Here is a 15884-nt window from a genome sequence, read left to right on the forward strand (position 1 = left end):
ATATCCCTCAAGTAATTAATGAACAAAAGAAGAAAAGGCACAATAACCTGGGAACTTCCTCTCTGCCCAGAACGTTGGAGGCTATACACCACACCCCCTCAACAGTATTTATAGGAACTCAAACACTGAGATCCTGCTCTGTTCTAGTAACAAGAAGCCGAAAGCACCAGCCTGAAGATGACGAGTGAGACCTCGTCGAAACGTCGCCTAGACACCCCAACTCTTACACGGGAAGATACCCGAAAACACCAAAACCTGCATTCCTGTACCCGTGAAAATCTACGAAAGCATATATATATATATATATATATATATATATATATATATATATATATATATATGTAGGTTTTGGTGTCTTCGGGTGTCTTCCCGTGTAAGAGTTGGGGTGTCTAGGCGACGTTTCGACGAGGTCTCACTCGTCATCTTCAGGCTGGTGCTTTCGGCTTCTTGTTACTAGAACAGAGCAGGATCTCAGTGTTTGAGTTCCTATAAATACTGTTGAGGGGGTGTGGTGTATAGCCTCCAACCACACCCCCTCAACAGTATTTATAGGAACTCAAACACTGAGATCCTGCTCTGTTCTAGTAACAAGAAGCCGAAAGCACCAGCCTGAAGATGACGAGTGAGACCTCGTCGAAACGTCGCCTAGACACCCCAACTCTTACACGGGAAGACACCCGAAGACACCAAAACCTACATTCCTGTACCCGTGAAAATCTACGAAAGCATATATATATATATATATATATATATATATATATATATATATAAACATATGCAACATAAATCTCACCTGTCTCTTCTTCTATGCGGTCAGGCAATCTTACACTCATCTTTGGATTTTTATTTCTTGCAATTCTTTTTAAAGTATTCCCCCTAAATATTGTGAGTGTTATCCAAGGGGAGACAAAAAAAAAAAGAAATCATACATTTTTGAGACTACAGAGATAATATGCTTTCAGGTATATGCCAGGTTCAATACAGCTGGAGTGGTATCCAGTAAAAATAGTTATCTGAAAACAAAATTAGACTTGATGTTAAAGGCATCATTTGCACTTAATATCCATGTTTTTAAAATGCAAATAATAGCTATTAGGCGGGCTGATAATTACTGGAATCACAGGAAGTAGGGGAGGGACTTCCCTCCTGTTGCAATCTTGAGATAGAAAAACCACCCTTTTGAAGCTATTTGCATTTCCTCTTAATGCAAATAGCAGCTCCAGAAGGATGCTTTTTGAAATAAATAGGGACTACAGTGGTGAGGCAAGGGTTAAGCTCCTTCTCCTTGCCTGCACTGGTCTCTTATAACTATCAACTCCCGCAGCAGTAATTTGCATTTTCAAAAGTGTGCGCTTTAGATACAAAAATGAATTTAACATCATATCTAATTTGGTACTGAGCTGCCTGATTCTTATGCCAGTGCAAGCATGCAAATGATTCCCTGTGCAGAGAACAAGCTCAAGTTACATGGAGTTCCACAAATGCTAGAGACCGCCTCATTCTCTTCTACGCTGAAACAATCCTAAACGATTCAGAAAAAACAACCGAGACAGTTTGATGGCAAGCAAACCTTTACAGCGCCACCCAGCCATATGGAGCTCCTGGATAAATGGCATAACCTCTTTGTTATGACTTTTCAACTTAGCCTGCCTTCCCAATATTCTCTTTCAACTTTATCTTTTGCTCATCTGCTGCCAATTAATCTTGAGTGACAAGAACAAATTTCGTATTTCCCAGTGGCTGACTGCAGGCTGCTGCACGTGTTACATTTGCCATGGAGAGACCTCCAAAAATATTGTGATAAAGAGATTCCTGCCTATAACATTTGGAAGCCCATCCCATGCAGAACACACCATCAATGTACACCACCAATAGCTACAGGCCAGTGGCGTAGCGTGGGGGGTGCAGGGGGGGCCGGCCGCACCGGGCGCAACATCTGGGGGTTAGGGTTAGGGGGCGCAAATCCACGGGTTAGGGGGCGCAAATTACTTGCCTTGCCCTGGGTGCTGACAACCCACGCTACGCCACTGCTACAGGCGATCAAGGTGCAAAGGCCCTCAGCATGGCAACTGAGCTCTGTGCTTCTAAATGTCACAGCTGGAGCGGGAATAATTTACCATATGTGTGTGTGTTTAGGCGGCACCCCATGATGAGCAAAATAACACAGACCGAGCCACACTTTCTTCCACACATGGCTCAAGAACTTGTTGGGATCTACAATAGGACAGTGGTTGCTTGTTTGAAAAAGCTTGTCAGCAATTTCTTCTCATAATGAAATTAATTAAGAACGCAAATGAAGTGAGACTTACTTTTCTACGGATTTAGCTGCACGTAACAAGATCTGCTTTGATGGAGTGTAAGGTCTGCTTATAGATTCATTTCCACATCCCATGCTGCCTTGGTTCAAAAAAATAATAAAGGAAGGAAGGAAAAGAACCATCACAAAAAAGTTTTTGACATCAACTGCAGAATAATAATTCCACTAAAATGCAGATTCTAACCAACTGCTGCAGCCTTTTATTTATTTATTCTTTTCTTGTATTCAAGTACATTTTGAGAAGCCAAGATCAAGGGCTGATTTTGAATTAGGAGCAAGTCAAATAAGAGTATGTGCATAAAATAAATGATTCAAGCTGGGGAGCAATCAATACAACTTCTTCTAAAAACTTATTTTAAAACATGCAGCACTATAGAGCAAGGATATGTTATTACAGAACCTCAGCTGATTTAAACTCAAACTGAAAGAATTTGATTCAGCTAGCCAACAATAATCAGTAGTGGACTGCATCATCTGGAATACCCTCTTAATATTTGATATTTGGGATATTTGGGTCGCAATCAGAAGTATACTTATTTGGAAAGAAAGCCTAACTTAAGTGAAGAAGAAGAAGAGTTTGGATTTGATATCCCGCTTTATCACTACCCGAAGGAGTCTCAAAGCGGCTAACATTCTCCTTTCCCTTCCTCCCCCACAACAAACACTCTGTGAGGTGAGTGGGGCTGAGAGACTTCAAAGAAGTGTGACTGGCCCAAGGTCACCCAGCAGCTGCATGTGGAGGAGCGGGGAAGCAAACCCGGTTCACCAGATTACGAGACTACCGCTCTTAACCACTACACCACACTGGCTGTAAGAGTACACCACACTGAGAGTAATGATAGTACTTATCTATTGATATATACATCCATGTTGGCAATCAAAAGGTTAAAGTAGAAATATATGTGTTTCTAGTTCTTTAAATATAAGAGAGGCTGCAATCCCATGTATACTTACTTTGGAGTAAGCCCCACTGACATAAGTGAGTAAACATGCAAAGGATTGTGTAATCTATGACAAATAATTGCACTATCTTTCTCTGACTGGTTAAGAAGGCAGATCATATACAAGCTGCACAATAAAGATCTTACCGTGGAATTGTTTGAACGGGCTCAAGGACTACTTCTTCTAAAAACAAAATAAATTGAAATATTTGGTTCAACTGATACACATTCAGATTTTCCCTTCCCCTCCAAAAATATATAGAACAATAATTTTAAATTTTAACTAAGCAATAAATGTAATATAGTTTATCAATTTTTTCTTAACATCAATTACGGTAACAATTTACAACATCTCTTTGAGTAAGTGGTTTTTGTTCTAGCCTGTTCCCCCCACTGTAAGGCAAATTTTCCTCAAATTTTTTTTTTTAAAAAAAAATCACATGGAAAACCCTCAATTTTTGCTCATTAGCCCAATTCTGATTAAAAGACTATTGGCTAAGGCTTCCAGTTACTGCTGGGGCTGACCAACATACAACAGTTGGAATGAGTATGTTAGACTTAATATTTATTTGGGGGAAAGGAATAAGGGCCAAATTAGATGTGATCTTAATTGAATGAATATAATTAGTGTGAAGGCATTAAAAAAATGTAAAAAAGCAGCAGCACCCGGCCCCCTGAACAGAATTGGGATGCTAAGCAACATGGGTGACTACGTAAGGAGGGAGGCATTTTAGGGGAAAGGGGTTTTTTGGGTGGGGGGAGGAACATAGCTCTTTCTCCCCACCTGCCTGATTCTATTGCAGCCCCACATGGTTATTTACTTACAAAATGTATGTGAGAACGGTGTTCACACGACTAACATAGTATCTAGCTGTGTACACAGATCAGGCAACAGAAGTGGCACACAGGTCAGGAAGCAACTGATGCTCCAACCACCATTGCTCATATGTGACCCAGTTTCTGTGCTGGCTTCTGTGTCTCTGATGCTCACAGACCTTAAAAAGTGCTGCAAACTGGAGCAGGAGGGCAGAGAGAAGAAAGTAAGGATCCTATTCTAGAGCAAAGCCATGTACCAGAAAGAGTAGAAACAGCCACAAAGTTCTCCAAGGCATTATTTTATGTAAGCAGCATTGGGGATTCTGCTGGATTAATGAAATTAGATAAATCAACCAAATAATTTACTAATGCTTACAGAAGAATGCTTTCTATTCTTTAACTGGCAATTTGTTTTGACATACAAATAAAGCCTAGTTTTGTCCCTGGTTTTAATTATGATTTTCTAAATTACTAGCACTTTTGTACCTGCATCCAGAATTCTAAGAACGCCCCCCCCCCCAAGCAGTGCGGTTTGAAAGCAGTGATTAAAAATCAGTGCAGTTTTGAAAAGCTCAGCAGATTTACCTTTTGGACCAAACACGTGCAACCTTCCATTTTGTCTGTTCTTCTGTTCCTGCAATAAAGACAAAAGTAAGAACCAACCACAAGACCTGCCATGTAATTTTGCCTAAAATTCTTCACCGTGATTTCTCTGACTAGTGAGAATTCCCGTAAGTTGCAATAAAACACTGAAACACAGATATGACTCTTGATCAGTACAATCAACTGATTAAAACCAAAACACCAAGAAACCATTAAATACCAATATATCAATTACATTTAAAGATAAACATATATCAAATTTGAAATAAAAACTTTTACCTTCATTACATCAGTCCTTCCTAAGCCACTATGCCTATATAAGACAATAAAACGAGTTGCATATATAAGGAGATTATTCAAGATGATATGATGCTTAAAAATCAGCCTGAATCCTAGCCTACTTCTCATATTTGACATAATAGAGTATAAGAATTAATCACAACCAAAGCATTGTAGACTAGTCCAAGGCTAGTCCAGTAAGCTTTGCTACACTACAGAACACCATGCTACCTTATTTGTTTTCTGCTCTCTTTTTTTTGAGTATTTCTGACCATGAGATCACAACCAACAGTTCATTAAGCTTTCTGAAATCATATTTCTTAAAAGTACAAGATATGTATCCACTACACTCAGCTTTCCTTTTCCTATATATATAGTGAATCCCAAGAGGATGTGATCTCTTCCCTCCTGTGGTTCTCACTATTTCCACCTCTGCCTAAATGAACTCCTAGGGCATGTATCACCCATAAAATGGCCTTACTTGATGTCCTAAGTATTCAGGCAGGATGATAATGGGAAAAGGCAGTCTCTTGGGTAAACATGCCCAAGGCTGTTAAGGGCTTTATACACCAAGAGTAAAACCTTAAACTTGCCCAGTAGCTAACTGACAGCCAGTGCAAATCCCTAAACAACCATGTTACATGCTGCAGGTAGGTTGCTCTGAATAGCAGCTTCGTCACAGCATTCTGCACCAGCCTGTAGTTTGTGGACCAGCTTTATGGGTCTACACAGAGCATGATGCAACAATCCAACCCTGGGGTTATCATTGTATGGACCTCTGTGGACAAGCTATCTCTGTCCAAGGACGGTTATGATTGGCACACCAGCTAAAGCTGCTCTGAGCTACTGAGGCTGTTTGGGTCTCTAGTGACAAATATGGATCCTGGCTCACCCATAAGCTACGTATGTGGTTCTTCAGGAAGGAATGAGACCCTGTTCAGAACAGGCAACTGACCTTCACAGCTTTTCTTTTAAAATAGTTTGTACGCGTGCTACAGTATTTTCATGTAACATGCACTCCGGTCTTTCAGCTGTAGTCCTAAGAATACTTCCATATATGTAAGTTCCATTCGATCAGTTGGATTTAGGCTGTGGACACGACCATCTCCACTGCACTGCTCCACTAGGTTTTGAATCCATGTACACATGGAATTAGCAACAATCTAGAGCTATCCTGTAGTTTCTTGTAAAAATACTGTGCTTTCATGCGATTCATTGCAAACTAGCTTCATTCCAATTTGAGAATGGTAGCAATACTGAAAGTGTAGTGAAACCCAGGTGAGCACATTTGAGGCTGTGAGTTGGGGCTGGTTCTACATGTCTGATGTCAATATGGGGAGGGGGAATTAGAGAAGTCTCTTTCCTCTGACAAATCCTCTTTACCTGAACTGTTCCCTATTTTATTTTAATTTAAGAGTTTTATTTTATCCTACTCATGAAAAATAGATACCCACTTCAACAGTATTTTCGTACTACCCTGTAGTAAAGACCGCAATGAGTTTTCTGGCACTTTAGATTAATAGCATGATCCTAACCATGCCTGCTCAGACTTAGTGAATTCAGTTGGGCTTACTCTCAGGTAGGAGGTGTTAGGTTTGCCACCTTAAGATGTACTCCTAGCCCTGCTTGAGAGTAAGCCTCATTTAACTAAATGAGGAGTACTTCTGAGTAGTTGTGTACAAGGCTCCACCATCAGGCTGATTTCTTAAGCTTCCACACTTAACTTGGAAGTAGGCTGCATGAGGATGATTTGTAGGGGGACAGGGTTAGAGGGAGGAAAGCTTCATGATTAGGAGTTGAGGGTGGGTGGAGGGGTGGAGAAGTCGATCAGGTGAAGACATCCCTCCCCCATCTCTGCCCACTGGTGTGGATGGACAGGGGATGAAGTGGAAACAAATCAAAGAGTAGTGATGCTCACAATGATGTGTAAATTTGAACTGAACTGAAATATACAGCATACACAAACACAAAACCCTGACTAAATTTAAGCTGGCAATGTGTACGTGGCCTTATTTTCAACTTGTAGAGATGGTCAGGAGGACAGAGCTGCTAGTGTCTTATAAAAGAATGCAGGGAAAGAAGAGACCAAAATATCCTAGGACAGGCTTCCTCAAACTAGGCCCTCCAGATGTTTTGAGACTACAATTCCCATCATCCCTGACCACTGGTCCTGCTAGCTAGGGATCATGGGAGTTGTAGGCCAAAAACATCTGGAGGGCCGAGTTTGAGGAAGCCTGTCCTAGGATATGCCTTGAAGGCATGTAAGGCCACCACCTTGCTAAAACTGGGAAAGTTGAGGCCTGATCACAAATTCTCAGAGGGATAAACTGAACAATGGCAAGAACCCATCTTCCTTTCCTTACCTTGGCAAAGGCAAACGTGTTTCTAGGACAAATCCATCTAAAACAAAAAGTTTGAGTGTATTTTGCATGATCTCCTTAAACCAAATCTGCATGTTTTCAATGTATAGATTCAGCATGACAGAGCATAACATTAAATTGATAAACTTTTGAGATGCATTTAATTAAAAAAAAATTATTAGGAGACATATTGTTTTCCTCCTCTACAAGTTTTTATCAAAATGCTCTCCCCATACTCTCATGCTCCAGGTCATGGATCTCCTCACAGGTACACACATCCTTTACATTCAATGCTACTCCCCTTCCAGTTTGGTCTATTCCTTTTGAATAAGTTATATCCCTCAATTACTACATTGCAGTCCTGTATCTCATCCCACCAGGTGGGAAATATTGTTTCCTTCCCACTCGGGATTCAGTTTAAAGCTCTTCTGATAAATTTTGTGAGATTCCTAACACATTTTTGCCAACTGCTGTCAGGTGCAACCCATCTCTTGCCAGAAGTCCTTCTTCGTGGAAGTGGAGACCATGGTCCAGGAAGCCAAATCTTTCCCAATGACACTATCTGTGCAGTCAGTTATTTACTTCCAGTATTTTTCTTTCTTTTCCTGGGCCATGAACTTCAACAGGAAGGCATGATGAAATAACCACTTGTGCCACAGGATCTTTTCAGCTTCCCACCCAGAGTCTCATAGTCCCTTGCAACACATTGAAGACTGTGTCTGTCAGTATCATTTTGTATCCACATGGATCAAAAGAAAGGGGTAATGGTCAGTGGGCTCGATGAGAGTTGGCAGCCTCTCTGTCACATGTTGAATCTTTGCACCTAGAATAGGGATGTCCAACCGGTCGACCGCAATCAACAGGTTGATCCCTGGTTGGTAGCAGTCGATTGTGCGCTCATATTCCTCCGCAGGGGAAAAGAGCATCCCCCTCTTGCTCTGTCCTTCATTTGCGCACGATTACACGAATGGAAGAAGGAGTTACCGCTGTCGTAATTGCTACTTGTTTAGCAATTTATGGAGTGCGCCCCCCTAAAAAGCCCAACAACTTTGGCTTGATGTCCCGGAGCTAGAAGAAATCACACCTCCTGGGACATTCTATCAGGTCCACACATCACTATCTCTGTCTCCCTGAGCAGAAAGTCACCAACCATCACCACACCTCTCTTCCTCCTTTGGGAAGTGGCAGAAATCCTTCTATCCATTGCACCTTCTGCAGTCACCTCTGTGCTCTCTGAGGCCTATGACTGATGTCCCTGTTCCTCTGACCCAGAATCAATGTCCAAGGGTAGGAAGTGGAATTATGGTTCCTGACAGCCCTGCTTCTGTGTTTTATGTTCTTCCATGTGTCTGCCTCCTGATTAGGGTTGGGGGATATGCACAATTAAGCCACATTTTTTTATCCCACTTCTCTTCTAAACTTTGCCATCCTTGGTACAGCTTGACTAATATATCCATGCCTACCATAGAAGTATAAATCTTTTATTTGTTACAGTTTGTGTCATGAGACTAACAATACCCCGTGGCTAAAAACTAATTTGGGAAACTATGTATATAAACCCTGGCTACGTTACATTTCAATATATGGAAGTGACTTGGATGCAGGGGAATTTCTGTGATTTAAAACACAACACAGGATGTGTGGCTCTTATTTAGGAGAAGGACGATGAAACATTTGCTGTGCACATGTTTTCATTGAGTAGCACAACTCTCCACAGAACAGGAATAGCAATTTCACAATTCACAGGTAAAAACGGGCACATTCATGCCAATAACTTCTATTAGAATGCAATCCTCTACATGTGTACTCAAAAGTAAGGCCCATTGAGTTAAACAAGGTTTGTTTCCAAGGCAGTGGCTATCCAGTTGCAGCCTGCTGTAGTTCTATATGCACTTCTGTAAGTAAGCACCATTTAACTCAAAGCTGTGTACTCAGTCCCATTTGCTCTGCATGCACAGCACTCCCATCACTGGTTTGGAAAGTGGTGTGCACATGGTGTTATCCACATATCTATCTTGTCATTTTTTATGAAATACTGCGTTTTGATACATCCCTCCTCCAACCCAGCTTTGATCTGAATTGAGAAAAGTAATGACACAGCTGCTTTTTAAGCTGGTAATGTGTACACAGCCTTAATGGGACTTACTTCCAAGTGGACAAGTATAAGGTTGCACTCTTAGCTCTGAAATATCGATAAAACCATTAAGGGGGGGGGAACCTATTAAGAATTCTTATGACTTTTTTTTTAAGGAAAAAGGCTTAAAAGGAAGAGGGTAGGGTTTGTTTGTTAGTTTTTAGAATATAAGGAGCTATAAGAAAGTACTTTCAAATGCATTGTTTAATGCAAATACCTTCAGGAGCAATCACTTCCATCATTCCAGAAACCTAAAAAGATGTAGAGGAAAGATTCCAAATGGCATTTTTAAGAAGCTTACTAGGAAATAAGATAAATATATTATATACAATGAAGTATGGCCCCAGAAAGTTTCCAAACACTGTTTCTTAGTTGACTTTTTACTGAAACTAAGTAGGGAGCATTCACAAAAGGGAGAAATATATAAAAAGACACACCAAAGTACACTAGTGGCCAAAATTGTGGAAACATTCTGAAAAAAGTGTATTTCTGAGGTTTGATGGCTCAGAACACCTGATTGGCTCTCTAAACACTCATACTCTTTGGCTACATTCAAATGAAGGGAAACTACTGCATATCAACCTAAGCAAGCTGTGCTTCATTTTTCTGGTTATTTGGCTATAACTTTTGATAGAATACAGACAACTGAACAAACGTTGTTGCATTACATTCTTCATTAAATTATCTTTCTATTGATATATCATTATATGGTATTACTAAAAAAAGGGGGGGGGGTTGTGAGCCATCAAACCTCGGAAATACACTTTCCCCAAAAGGTTTCCACAATTTTGGCCACTAGTGATGAATGCCTTTCTCTGCAAATTGTGAGTTCTTCAGGTATCAAAAAGACCTGACTCCTAATCTCCTCCCCACCCCCTGCCACATGGTTGTTAACAACACCTTGCATCTGAAACAATATTATATTTTTTGTTTCTAAATGTGAATTGGGGAGTGTTGGAAATTTGGGTGCAACTCAGCATGCAGAAGAGGGGTTTGGCATGGTTTAAGACAGAAAGGGTTAGGGACCTCCAGATTTCCTGAGCTCCCTTCTTCTCTTTTGATGTTACATTTAGACTGATATTCTCAGCTTGTGCTCTGTTTTACAACTTCCTGTTACCGTATTTTTTGCTCTATAAGACTCACTTTCCCCCTCCTAAAAAGTAAGGGGAAATGTGTGTGCGTCTTATGGAGCGAATGCAGGCTGCACAGCTATCCCAGAAGCCGGAACAGCAAGAGGGATTGCTGCTTTCACTGCGCAGCGATCCCTCTTGCTGTTCTAGCTTCTGAAATTCAGAATATTTTTTTTCTTGTTTTCCTCCTCCAAATACTTGGTGCGTCTTGTGGTCTGGTGCGTCTTATAGAGCGAAAAATACGGTACTTTCACTTCTCTCTTAGACCTCAAAATGAGACATCATGCTGGAACCATCCTCCAAGGGAAAAGGGAGCCAGCACAGCTGTCTTGCTCTAATACAGACTACTTAGACTAGAATTAGGAACTCTTCTATCCAAGTACGTATTTCATACCATAAAGTCCTTTTTTATTTTTCTTACCTACAAACATCACTCTGTGTGTGATTGCAACTGGCAAAGTCTGCTAGATTCACTCCCTTAACACTGCCTTACTCAGCATACTAAAAGAGTTTCAACAGACAGTTGGAACCAAATAATTTCGGTATAGAATATATACCAATTTTTAAGATAAGGTTACAATCAACGGAATTGTGAAAAAATGTAACTGATGCTGAAGTGCTGACAGTACACTTACTCTATACAGATAATTACTGGTTGAACAGAAAAAGACATAAGAATATGGAATACATGTCATCCTAATGTTAAATGATTTCAGTTAAAATCCTTGGTTTTATCTTTGACTTCCTTCCTTCCTTGACACACAATTTAGGCCATCACAATACCAGGTCAATTCTCTCTTTACAGCATTACAAAAACATAGTCCTTTCTAGCTGCCTCTTTGACAGAACACTGAGTCACATCAAGCTGGCAATTTTTTTTTTTGCCTTGACTACTACAGTTTTCTCCTCTTTGGTCTTTCATTATCTCACTTTGGCCCTCTGCTTCTACCAATCACCCTGCTTTCAAAATCATTTTGTTCATCAGACCATGGAAAGTCTTTCCTGAAATTCCAACACTGGCTGCCTTGCATGCTCCAGGATTGTGCACAAGTTTCTTGTCCTTACCTTCAAATTCCTAAATTTCAACAGCTTTATCATTTTTAAGAGAGAGAAAGAATCATAACCAGAAATGGCCTACTTGTTCAGCATTGTAGGCTGCCATGGAAACACAAGTGACAGACAGTTGTTAATTTCCATATTTAATTTCCATATAATTAACATAGCTAGCATAAAATGTGGGTGAACATAGCAGCAACTAGGCTGTAATGTATGTTGCACTTCTTCAATAATGCAATTTGTGCCATTTCTAGTGTGAAAGTGTTTGCTTATGCCAGGAGTAGGCAACCTAAGGCCCGTGGGCCGGATACGGCCCAATCGCCTTCTCAATCTGGCCCGCCGACGGTCTGGGAATCAGCATGTTTTTATGTGAGTAGAAAGTGTGCTTTTATTTAAAATGCATCTCTGGGTTATTTGTAGGGCCTGCCTGGTGTTTTTACATGAGTAGAATGTGTGCTTTTATTTAAAATGTACCTCTGGGTTATTTGTGGGACATAGGAATTAATTCATTTCCCCCCCCAAAAAATATAGTCCGGCCCACCACATGGTCTGAGGGACGGTGGACCGGCCCATGGATGAAAAAGGTTGCTGACCCCTGGCTTAAGCAAAGAAAATATGATTGATCACCTATATCCCAACTTTTTTGTGTGTGTGCATGTGTGTATCTGATATATAACAGATATATTGGAAACCTCAAACAGCAATAATGCTTAATATTCTATTTAAAACATAGGGAAATAATTCTGCACAACTTTTAAAGGGTAAAACTTATGTGTGATAAGGTAAAATGTTTACATCTAAAACAATGGAAGAGAAAAACATTTACTTTTGATGTATGGCTCCACTGATATATCTGCTTTGCAAATGTATACTATGCAGCGCTCTATGTATGTTATGTGAATGTATACTATGCAGCACTCATCTAAGCACCTCAATTAAGGTATAGCATGTAACCGCAGAGGCATAATTTTTGTAGTAACAGCCGAAACAGCTTTTGTGAATGCTACCTCTCTGGGGAATTAGCATATATTCAGGGAAAGATAATTCTAGGATCCACTTAGTGTAACATTGTTCTGCATGGGTCAGGATGTTCTTCAGGAAATCAGACTCCACTTTGCATTCAAAGTAGAAGTAACCTCATTAATAGTTTGGATTTGATATCCCACTTTATCACTACCCGAAGGAGTCTCAAAGCGGCTAACATTCTCCTTTCTCTTCCTCCCCCACAACAAACACTCTGTGAGGTGAGTGGGGCTGAGAGACTTCAGAGAAGTGTGACTAGCCCAAGGTCACCCAGCAGCTGCATGTGGAGGAGCGGAGACGCGAACCCGGTTCACCAGATTACGAGTCTATTGCTCTTAACCACTACACCGCACTGACCTTCCCCAGCTCTATTGTCACATCAACAGGTAAGCCATAAGATCAGAACTCTTGGCTGTAAGTCTTCCTCTCTCAGTACAGTGTGTTCAGATTTAAATTTGTGTAATATATAATACGGTGCCCATCACGTGTGCAACAGCTGTTATTTCTACAGGACACTAGAGCCTCTGCTAATCATCATATACATAATCTGAAATCCATTTAAGTTGGCAAACTGAATTCAGCAAGCCTGGCTTGATTTCAAATGGGAACAAGCCAACTTAACTGCTTTGTAGATCATAACCAACCTTTGATTAATGACTCATGCGGCCCCACAGCCAACATTTGAATAGGGTGGGGGAGAATGCGAAACAGGCACCACTAAGGGTATTCTGCTATGGAGTAGTATACAAGTCTAGTAAATCAATAAATGTGTATATGCTTAATATCACCACAAACATATCACTTCCTTTTGACTGCAGAAGGTTTGGCCATTATCCCTAAGTCCTGGACTTAGTCCATAACCACTAACTTAGTCCATAACCACTAACAGAATTTCCACGCAAACCCCCTCAGCATACACAACTAATTAAGTCTGTTTTTCAATCTCAAATATTAAAATGAATGGGATTGCGAAGAGATTATTTCCCATTACCACCCTCAACTGTCAAATAAACTGATTTTATTAGCAATTGTGTAGAAAACTAAAAAAACTAAGTGAATGTGTTAATGGTACGAAGCCTTCACTGGAGCTAGAGCTGCAGCTGCCACTATTCTGGAATGAAAACAACAACAACAACAACAACAACAACAACAACAAATGCTACATATATATGCAACAATATATGCTACAATATATGCTACAATATATGCTACATGCTACATATATGCCACCTATTTGAATGGGTTGCTGCAGCCACTCTGGGCGGCTCCCAACAAAAAAATAGTAAAAACACAATACAACATCACACACTAAAAGCCTCCCTGGACAGGGAAGTTATACATCAGATCCACTAGACCAGCCTTTCTCAACCTTGGGTCCCCAGGCGTTGTTGGACCGCCGCTCCCACCACCCCTGCCTGCTGTCCTGTCTGGCTACGGATGATGGGATTTGTAGTCCAACAATATCAGGGGACCCAACACTGAGAAAGGTTGCACTAGACATCTCAATGTTTCTCTTGTTCATCGCTTGCAGGGCTGCTGTGCTTCTAACAAGGGGAACGTGAACAGGCGGCAGGAAGAACTCCTCAGCATGGCGGTGCTGCCAACAGAGAGGAGGGCGGCACTTGCTGAATTTATTTGGCTTGTTGCTACAATAATTAAAAAACACGGCATTTTCCTTGGCGGTGGTGGTGCAGCAGCAGCAGCCATTTCCCCCGCTGAATTGCATTGTCATTGTTGTCAATAATTTGTTGTTGTTGTTGCTACAGTAATTAAAAACACTGCATTTTCCTTGCACAGCTGTCAATTTTTCCCTTTTTAAAAAGGGAAATTCCCTTATTCCAAATAGGATTCCTCGCAAGAATAGGTTTCTTTGGTGGTGGTGGTGCAACAGCAGCCATTTCCCCCGCTGAATTGCATTGCCGTTGTTGTCAAGAATTTGTTATTGTTGTTGTTATTGCTACAATAATTAAAAACACGGTGTTTTCCTTGGCGGTGGCGGTGCAGCAGCAGCTAGCTTTCCCACTGAACTGCACTGTCGTTGTTGTCTATTATTATTATTGCAGCTTTTATTAAGGGCTACAGGTTAAAAAGGAAGGACACCTTTAAATATGTGGGGTGGGGTCTCCTACCTTGGGGGCTGTCGGCCTGGGTATCCCCTGGCCCAAGACAATATTAAACCTAGATAGGGGGCGGAGGGAAGAAGAAGGAGAGGGTTAGACTCTAGAGCCGCGCTGCGCCATATCCTCGAAACCCCCTCGACGCAAAAACAAAAAAGCCGTGCTGGTGCTAGGCTACCTGTTCATGGCGCGGCCGAGCTACCTGGGCTCATTCAACTGACTGGGGCAACGCAAAGGACGCTCCACTGCCAGCGCCGACGGAGCGTCCACAGGCCGCAGGCAGGCCGCGACGTCACCATAGCAACGCGCAGCAAGCTCCGCTTTGTCGAGCCTCCGGGCCGCCTGGAAAAGGGGGCCGGGCGGGAACGGAGGGGCGGGGCGAAATGGTTCCCACCCGCGAGGAGAAGCGGCCTTGACAAGCAGCGGCAAAAGGAGCCAACAGAGACAAGCAGCGTTAAACTAAGACGACGGAGAGGAACCCCCCCCCCACTCTCGTTGCTCACATGTCCCCGGTTTTCGGCGAGCTGGGTGGGCGTACACGTGTAATGCTCGTGCATACTGGATATTATTCTTTTTTTGAATTTTACCGGTTTTTTATTTCATTTTGAGCAAAGCACACGGTCCCTTCAAATGCTGCATGACACATACAACTGGAAAGTTACCTCCTGTTGGCACTATGTTTGCCTCACCAGTGCATTTATCCTACTAAGCACCATTAAAAACAGCGCAATAAGCAAATTCACAAAGAACACAAAATTTAAAAAACCCCAAACCTAAACATTTTTTAAACATGCAACTTTTAAGTTTGTTACATTGAACATTCTACCTTCTAAGCATGCAAAAAAAGGGATGGTCTGCATTTTAAGTTTGTCTTTTTAAAATTTTACAGGGCAGCCTGACTTCACGCACAATATACAATACTACAGCATAGTAAACTGCCCGAGACGTTTTGCTGCACACGGTGCTCGCCCGCCTGAGTGCCTGGGACTTGAGGCAAATCGTCTCCTATGCGCCTCTTTTCCTCCCCAGCAGTAAAAACGCAACAGAAATAAGTTTAAATATAAAGCAATCATGTCCTGCTTTTTCAGGATACCCAGAATCTACTCCT

At 41.5% G+C, this 15884-nt stretch overlaps 1 protein-coding gene across 4 annotated transcripts in view; it reads right to left on the reverse strand.

Moving 5' to 3' along the window:
* The window catches only part of ERICH2 (glutamate rich 2), a 29203-nt gene extending 14104 nt beyond the window's left edge, over positions 1-15099 (reverse strand). The window contains exons 1-9 of one of the 4 annotated variants that reach the window (XM_081183190.1): positions 14955-15098; positions 14789-14837; positions 9668-9701; positions 7320-7356; positions 4957-4990; positions 4660-4708; positions 3406-3442; positions 2310-2393; positions 794-876 (exon numbers count right to left, since the gene is read on the reverse strand). In XM_081183190.1, the coding sequence (XP_081039316.1) occupies positions 794-876; positions 2310-2393; positions 3406-3442; positions 4660-4708; positions 4957-4990; positions 7320-7356; positions 9668-9701; positions 14789-14837; positions 14955-14962 (415 nt within the window). In that variant the 5' untranslated portion in view covers positions 14963-15098. Of the gene's footprint in view, positions 1-793; positions 877-2309; positions 2394-3405; positions 3443-4659; positions 4709-4956; positions 4991-5437; positions 5718-7319; positions 7357-9667; positions 9702-14788; positions 14838-14954 lie in introns of those variants that run through there. The other 3 variants (XM_081183191.1, XM_081183192.1, XM_081183193.1) reach the window with 3 other exon arrangements.
* Between the last annotated feature and the right edge of the window lie 785 nt (positions 15100-15884).

The sequence above is a fragment of the Podarcis bocagei genome (genome assembly GCF_964188305.1).
Source record: "Podarcis bocagei genome assembly, chromosome: 1".
Classification (NCBI taxonomy): Eukaryota; Metazoa; Chordata; class Lepidosauria; order Squamata; family Lacertidae; genus Podarcis; species Podarcis bocagei.